The 6,868-nt window shown below is 55.3% G+C and overlaps 1 protein-coding gene across 1 annotated transcript in view; it reads right to left on the bottom strand.

Moving 5' to 3' along the window:
* Positions 1-261: 261 nt before the first annotated feature.
* PNKD (paroxysmal nonkinesigenic dyskinesia) overlaps positions 262-6,868 on the bottom strand; it is a 75,450-nt gene continuing 68,843 nt past the window's right edge. Inside the window, exons 3-10 of the mRNA XM_011964590.1 lie at positions 5,305-5,420; positions 5,073-5,185; positions 4,453-4,511; positions 3,611-3,703; positions 3,090-3,253; positions 1,670-1,756; positions 698-813; positions 262-460 (exon numbers count right to left, since the gene is read on the bottom strand). Coding sequence (XP_011819980.1) covers positions 287-460; positions 698-813; positions 1,670-1,756; positions 3,090-3,253; positions 3,611-3,703; positions 4,453-4,511; positions 5,073-5,185; positions 5,305-5,420 — 922 coding nt within the window. The 3' untranslated portion in view covers positions 262-286. The remainder of the gene's footprint in view (positions 461-697; positions 814-1,669; positions 1,757-3,089; positions 3,254-3,610; positions 3,704-4,452; positions 4,512-5,072; positions 5,186-5,304; positions 5,421-6,868) is intronic.

Below are 6,868 nucleotides of genomic sequence, written 5' to 3'. Positions count from 1 at the left end.
TGCCGTCCCAGGAATAGGGAAGGAGGGGACTCTCCCAGTTGGTAGGGTCTGGAGATGTCCCGAGACCCCTCCTTTCCTCTCGCCGTTGATGAGGCAGCCTCGCGCTGTGGGGTTCCCAGCCTCCGACCGGCCCCCTTCTCTTGGCTTCACAGTCTCATCGCCTGGTGCCTCCCCTCCCCTGAGCAGTGTGGGGGATGATGCCCGCTTGGGCGCCGATGGAGGTGGTGGTGTTAGCGATGAGAAGGATGGTGAGGTGTGGGTGGCTGGGCTGGAGGCGCTGGGGGCATCACTTGCTCTTGTGCATGTCCTTCAGCCGGCGGAGCTCTTCCAGCAGCTGGGCCCGGGAGCAGTCATCATCCCCAGTGGGGCCCGGCCCCGGCCCCAGAGCCTCCTGTAGTGCCAGGCAGTGGGTCCTCAGGAATGGGTTGTAGGAGCGCTCCTCTCCCAGGGTAGACGGGCACTGTGGGCGAGAGGAACCAGGTTTGGTGGAGAGAAGCTGGGAAATGGACCCAAGACGGAGAAGCCTGACCCCACCCCTGCCGCATCCTGGAGTTCAGGAGTTCTGACTTGAGGGCCCATGGACCAAACAGGTCAGAGCTTTGGGGAGGTGCTCGCAGGCGTGGGGTCAGCATGGACGGGTTCCCGTTGGGGCTGAGTGCCTGCCCACACAGCTCCTCCTGGACCCCGAGTCCCTCACCGTGCCCTTGCGCTCCAGCCGCTGCCGCTGCACCCACTGCATCTTCCTCTCCCGGGCCAGGTTCTCGGGCTCCACCACGCCTGCAAAGCCCAGGTTCTCCTCCGCATACTCATGACCTACCGACAGCCACGGGGGTGAGAGGCAGAGCAGAGAGAGATTGGTGGGACGGTCAGAACAGTCTTCCCTGCCCCAGGTCCAGGCCGATGGGCACCTGACCACCAGGGACAAGGGCAGCACTTCCAGGAAAACCCCAATCTCCAGGAGCCGCTTCTCTAACTGTGGGCACAAGTCAGCCACGGGTGGAAAAGTGGCAACGGTTCCGGGGGAAAAACCACTAGACCTGGAGCTGACAGGCCTGCATCTGGCCCTGACTCCGCCACTGCCTAGTGTGTGACCTCAGTCTAGTCATGGCACCTCTCTGAGGCACCATTTTCTCATTTGGCAAGTGGAGAGAACACTGATGCCACCAGACACAGATGTACCTGCTGTGTTCCTGGTGCCTAGAACAGAGCGTGGTATGTGTTAGGTGCACAGAAAGCACTTGTTGAATGTATGAATGAATGAATGAATGAATATATGTTCTGAGGATTAACAGATATCTGTGAATGTTTTCATGCACTACAAGGCAATGGTTACATGCAGAGTGCATTTACTGACTTCTCCCCAGATAAAAAAAAAAAGGCTATTTTCTGTTCTGGGCTTGGGCTGTGAACAATTAGACATCTCTCTGGAATGCCCTGGGGCCTGCAGGGCTCCCAAGAGGCTGAAGGCTGGCTGGCAGGGGAAGGTAGTGTGAGAAGCAGAGGTGTTATGGAGCCAGCACTCCAGGAGGAAGGGAGGCCAGAACTCTGCCCCTACCCCTGGAGGTGGAGCTATGTCGCTTCTGGGCCAGGAACTGGGCTGGCCTGCTTTCTAGGGGAGTGAAGGGCTGGGAAGGCCCTTGGGATAGGGAGTAGTAAAGGGGTGTCTCACCAGGCCACAGCAGGGTGTCATCCCCTAGCCCCAGCACAGTGTCCAGTGAGCTCAGCATGGTCTCTGCGTTGCCCTCAAAGGTCCGTCCTGGGTGGAGGTTGGAGGGTATGTCACAAGGTGCCAGGATAACACGATACGGCATAAGGCACACCCAGACAGGTGGGAACCAGCTTGTAATGCTCTGGTTGGCCACCAGCCCTGACCGTGCCCTTGCCAGGCCCACCCCAGGCATCTATTCCTTCCTTCTCACTGGGAACTGGGCCCAACTGGTCACCCCTAACCAAGCCCATCTGAGGCCTCCGTTGCACACAGTGACACCTGAAGGGAGGGGCTGCAGAACCTTCAGGTTGCAGGCCCCAGGCTTGGTAGACGCAGGGCTGCTTTCCTGCAGAACACTTCTTCGCCTAGGCTGCCCTTTGGGATTCCATGCAGCCTGGGACTTGTGATCCTCACCCACCCCCTCACCTAGTGGTTCTAAACTTTTCATAACCTAGTTCTGCCAGTCACTGTATCAGAGAACCAAGCTCCACCCAGGGGAAACTAATTTCCTGCATTCTCTCATTCTGTCCAACAGCTGGAGCAAGTCTTTTTTATTTTTGAGACAGAGTCTCATTGTTGCCCAGGCTGCAGTACAGTGGCACAAACACAGCTCACTGCAACCTTAAATTCCTGGGCTCACCACCAAACCTGGCTAATTTTTGTATTTTTTGTAGAGACGGGGTTTCACCTCATTGCCCAAGCTGGTCTTGAACTCCTGGGCTCAAGCAGTCCACCTGCTTTGGTCTCCCAGAGTTCTGAGATTACAGGCCTGAGTCACTGCTCCTGGCCTATAGTATTTATACTATTTAATTTTTTTGTGTGTGTGTGACAGAGTCTTGCTCTGTCTTCCAGATTGGAGTGCTGTGGCGCGATCTCAGCTCACTGCAACCTCTACCTCCCAGGTTCAAGCAGTTCTCCTGCCCTCAGCCTCCCTAGTAGCTGGGATTACAGGCGCGCACCACCATGCCTGGCTAATTTTTGTATTTTTAGTAGAGACGGTGTTTCACCATGTTGACCAGGCTGGTTTTGAACTCCTGACCTCATGTGATCCTCCCACCTCAGCCTCCCAAAGTGCTGGGATTATAGGCATGAGCCACTGTGCCTGGCCTATTTTAAAATTTTTTTGTAGAGACAGTCTTGCTATTTTGCCCAGTCTGGTCTCCAACTCCTGGCCTCAAGTGATCCTCCTGCCTCAGCCTCCCAAGGCACCCCAAGGGAAGTCTCAAGGATTAAAACCAGTCTGAGTAACACAGATGGAAGTAACTGCCATGGCAACATCTGTGCTAAAACTAAGGCTTCAGTGCTCTCCATGGGACTGTGGCTGCCCTGGCTTCTGTCTCTCCCTCCTCTCCCAGTTCCTCTCTCTTTCAGGGGGACTCACCACAGCCAGAGAGGAAGAGAAGGTCCCCTGAGAAGAGGCAGGAGGGACCCTTGTAGGGCTCCCCATCCAGTAGGTAGACCAGATGGCCTTGTGTGTGGCCAGGCGTAGCCAGGGCCCGGATCTGAAGCCGTCCCACGCTGACCACATCTTGATGACACAGGGGACTGGGGAACAAGGGAGTAGGGGAGAGAAGGTACTGGATCTGTGCCATGCTGATCCCTGTCCCCATCCCAGGCCCAAGGGGCTGGGTGATTCACAAGAGGGTGGGCTCCCATACAAAAGCAGATACCCCAATGCCCAGGGTCTCAGGTCCGAACACTCCCCCTTTCCTCTTTTGGGGACTAAGCCTGGATCAATTGGAGGATGGGCAGTGCCAGTCTTCAGATAGGCAGGGATTGGGCCAGGAAGGGCACTGGCAAAGATCCACCTGTTGATACCCCTGAAACACTTCACTGAAGGCTGGGGGTGGGGGAAAGGGCCCATGGAAGGGGCCTAGGACCTTGCCTAGGTCAGGGACTTACTGGGTGAGGTAGGGGATGCCGTCCTGAGGGCTCCCGTACACCCGACAGTCCCGGTGCCGCCGGCTGAGGTCACGGTTCCCTCCACTGTGGTCCCTGCAGGATGGCAGAGACAGGCAGGGGGCTTCAAGGGGCAACTGCACCTAAGCCCCCCTCTTTCCCACAGCATCTCCAGGCCTTTAGGTGCTGGGGCTGTGGCTTCTGGACTGAGCAAGTTGTCCACACCTCTAGGCCTTTGTTCAAGTTGTTCCCTTGCTCAGAACATCGCCCCCAACAACTCAAGCTGGCCAATGCCAGCTGATCTTCCTGGACTCTCAGCTCAGGTCATCATCTTTCAATTCTCCAAGTGGATCTGATCACACTGTACCTGGGCCTCCCATCCCTGTACCCTGTTGCCAACTGCTACCTGAATATTACATACTTCTTTTGTGAAGACAGGGTCTCACTATGTTGCCCAGGTTGGGCTTGAACTCCCAACCCTCTTGCCTCCGCTGTTACGTACTTTGATACAGGGCTATCTCCCCTATTGGTCTCAGAATTTCCTTGATGGAAGAGTCATAACTTTTGCCCATGCCCAGTGTGCAGTAGGTATCTAATACATGCCCATGAAATGAAAGAGAAATGACTGCCCTGCCCTCCTCTGGGGCTTCAGAAGCTCGATAAATGGAGTGGTGGGAGACTGTCCCCTTTCCTCCCTCCCCGCTGCTGTCCAGGTGACTTCACGAGGAAGGTGGGTGCCGGCCTGTACTGACTTCTTGACTTCCGGCCCCGGCCGTCCTCACTGGGCCCAGTCCTGGCAAGCCCAGCTGGACAAGGGTGGGCCAGGGAAGACGGGAGCCCCTTACCAGTGCTTGTGAGTACAGAGAATGGCGACCAAGGTGACCCCTTCCTTTTCAATGGAAGCCTGCGGGAGAGAGGAGGTTTGGAGACTGGGGAGCAGGATGCAAGGGACACTTAAAGCAGCAGGAGCCAGAAGTGTGGGTGCTGGTGGAGAGGAGAGGATGGAGAGATGAAGCGGAGGGAGGGGATGGGGCTGGAGGGGAGAGATCCAGGAGTGTGAAGCACGGGGCACATGGAGGCAGAGGGACAGACACAGAGAAATAAGGAATGGGAGGGAAAGACAGAGAGACCCAGATACTGACAGACAGAGGTAACAGAAATAAAGAGGGTCTGAAGGGGGCCAATGGGAGTGAAAGCCAGCCTGGAAACTCACTAGACCCACAGTCCTGGGCCAACACCCCCAGCCCTCCGGCTCTGCATCCCCCACTGCTGCTCTCCCCTTCTGCCCAGCCATGCCCTGTACCTCCCTCCCCCAGGCCATGTGTGTGCGCGTGCACGTGTGAACATGGAGCATATGGGATATATCTCACGGGCAGACAGACAAGGGTCAGCCCTCTCTAGCAAGGGGAAACTGCCAGTCCCCAAGGTGACCCCAGGCACCCCCTGCTCCCTGCCCTCCCCTCACCTGCACAGCGCGAGGGTCTGAAGGGTCCACAGCCACAGCCAGCTGGGCCTGGGTGTCGATGATGAGGTAGCTGTAGTTGTCCGAGAGGACAGGGATGGGAAGCACCTTCACTCCTGGGGACAGAGATGGGCTGTGGGCAGGGTAATAGGCAGGGAGCCCAGGGTATGTGAAGGGGAGTATGAGGGTGGGGGCACAGAATGGGGGATGCTGGCCAGGGGCAATCAGAGCTCACCATTGAAGAGGCGGGGCTGGGTTTTCGAGTGGCCTTTAGGGTAGCGATTCCGAGCCCGGCGTAGCTGCTGTCGGTAGAAGAGGTACCCGAGCCAGGTGCGGGTGTACAGGCTGTACCTAGAGAGTGAGTGGGTGGCCTATGGTTAGCCTTTCTCCCTAGCTCCTCTAGACCCCTTCGTGATGCCTGCAGGCCCCACATCTCCATTCCTTTGGTCACCCCGTGAGCCAATGCAATTCCACCCTCACTTATTATGTGCCTACTGTTTGCCCTGCTTAGCACTCATGACAAGATGGAGAATGAGACAGACACACCTAGAACTTGCAATCTATCAGGGAGATGTGAACTGAGTAACTCACAGAAGAGAATTGGAAAGGCTGGGTGCGGTGGCTCACACCTGTAATCCCAGCTCTTTGGGAGGCCGAGGAGGGTGGATCACCTGAGGTCAGGAGTTCGAGATCAGCCTGGCCAACATGGGAAAACTCCATCTCTACTAAAAATATAAAAAGTAGCCGGGTGTGGTGGCGCACACCTGTAGTCCTAGCTACTCAGGAGGCTGAGGCAGGAGAATTGCTGAACCTCAGAGGCAGAGGTTGCAGTGAGCCAAGATCACATCACTGCACTCCAGCAGGTGAAGAGCAAGACTCCATCTAAAAAAAAGAAAGACTTGGATCTCTTTGTTTATGTCTTTTTTAATCTAGCCCAGGGTCTAGCACCCCTGATGAAGTAACCTTTGCAGGGAAGAGGGAGTAGGGATTAGGAGGCTGAAATGAGGTAGGAAAAATATTTCAGAAAGAGCAGTGGTGGTCAAACTTTAGCATGCATCCTAATCATCGGAGGAAGGTTGGGTTAAGTGGCTCATGCCTGTAATTCCAGCACCTTGGGAGGGAAGGAGAGAGGATCACTTGAGCCCAGAAGTTCGAGACCAGCCTGGGCAACATTGTACCCTATAGGGTTTCTACAAAAAAAAAAAAAGAATAGCTGGGTGTGGTAGCACATGCCTGTGGTCCCAGCTACTCAGGTAGCTGAAGCAGGAGGATTGCTTGAGCCCAGGAAGTCGAAGCTGCAGTAAGCCATGATTGCACCACTGCACACTAGCCTGGGTGACAAAACAAGACCCCTGTCTCAAAAAAAAAAAAAAAAAAAATCATCTGAGGCTGGGTGCAGTATCTTATGCCTGTAATCCCAGCACTTTGCGTGGCCAAGGCAGGCGGATCACCTGAGGTCAGGAGTTTGAGACCAGCCTGACCAACATGGTGAAACCCCATCTGTACTAAAAATACAAAAATTAGCTGGGTGTGGTGGTGGTGCATGCCTATAATCCCAATTATCTTTTTTGTAGATGTAGAGATGGGGGTCTCAATGTGTTGCCTAGGCTGGTCTCAAACTCCTGGGCTCAACTAATCCTCTTGTCTTGGCCTTCCAAAGTGTTGGGATCACAGGTGTGAGCCACTGTGTCCAGCCTGAAATTCTCTTTTTTTTTTTTTTTTTGAGACAGAGTCTTGCTCTGTTGCTCAGACTGGAGTGCAGTGGCGCAGTTTCGGCTCACTGCAACCTCTGCCTCCCA

Source organism: Mandrillus leucophaeus, unplaced genomic scaffold (assembly GCF_000951045.1).
Source record: "Mandrillus leucophaeus isolate KB7577 unplaced genomic scaffold, Mleu.le_1.0 Scaffold70, whole genome shotgun sequence".
Classification (NCBI taxonomy): Eukaryota; Metazoa; Chordata; class Mammalia; order Primates; family Cercopithecidae; genus Mandrillus; species Mandrillus leucophaeus.
The sequence above is the reverse complement of the archived record's forward strand: the minus strand, read 5'-3'. Positions and strand labels throughout refer to the sequence as shown.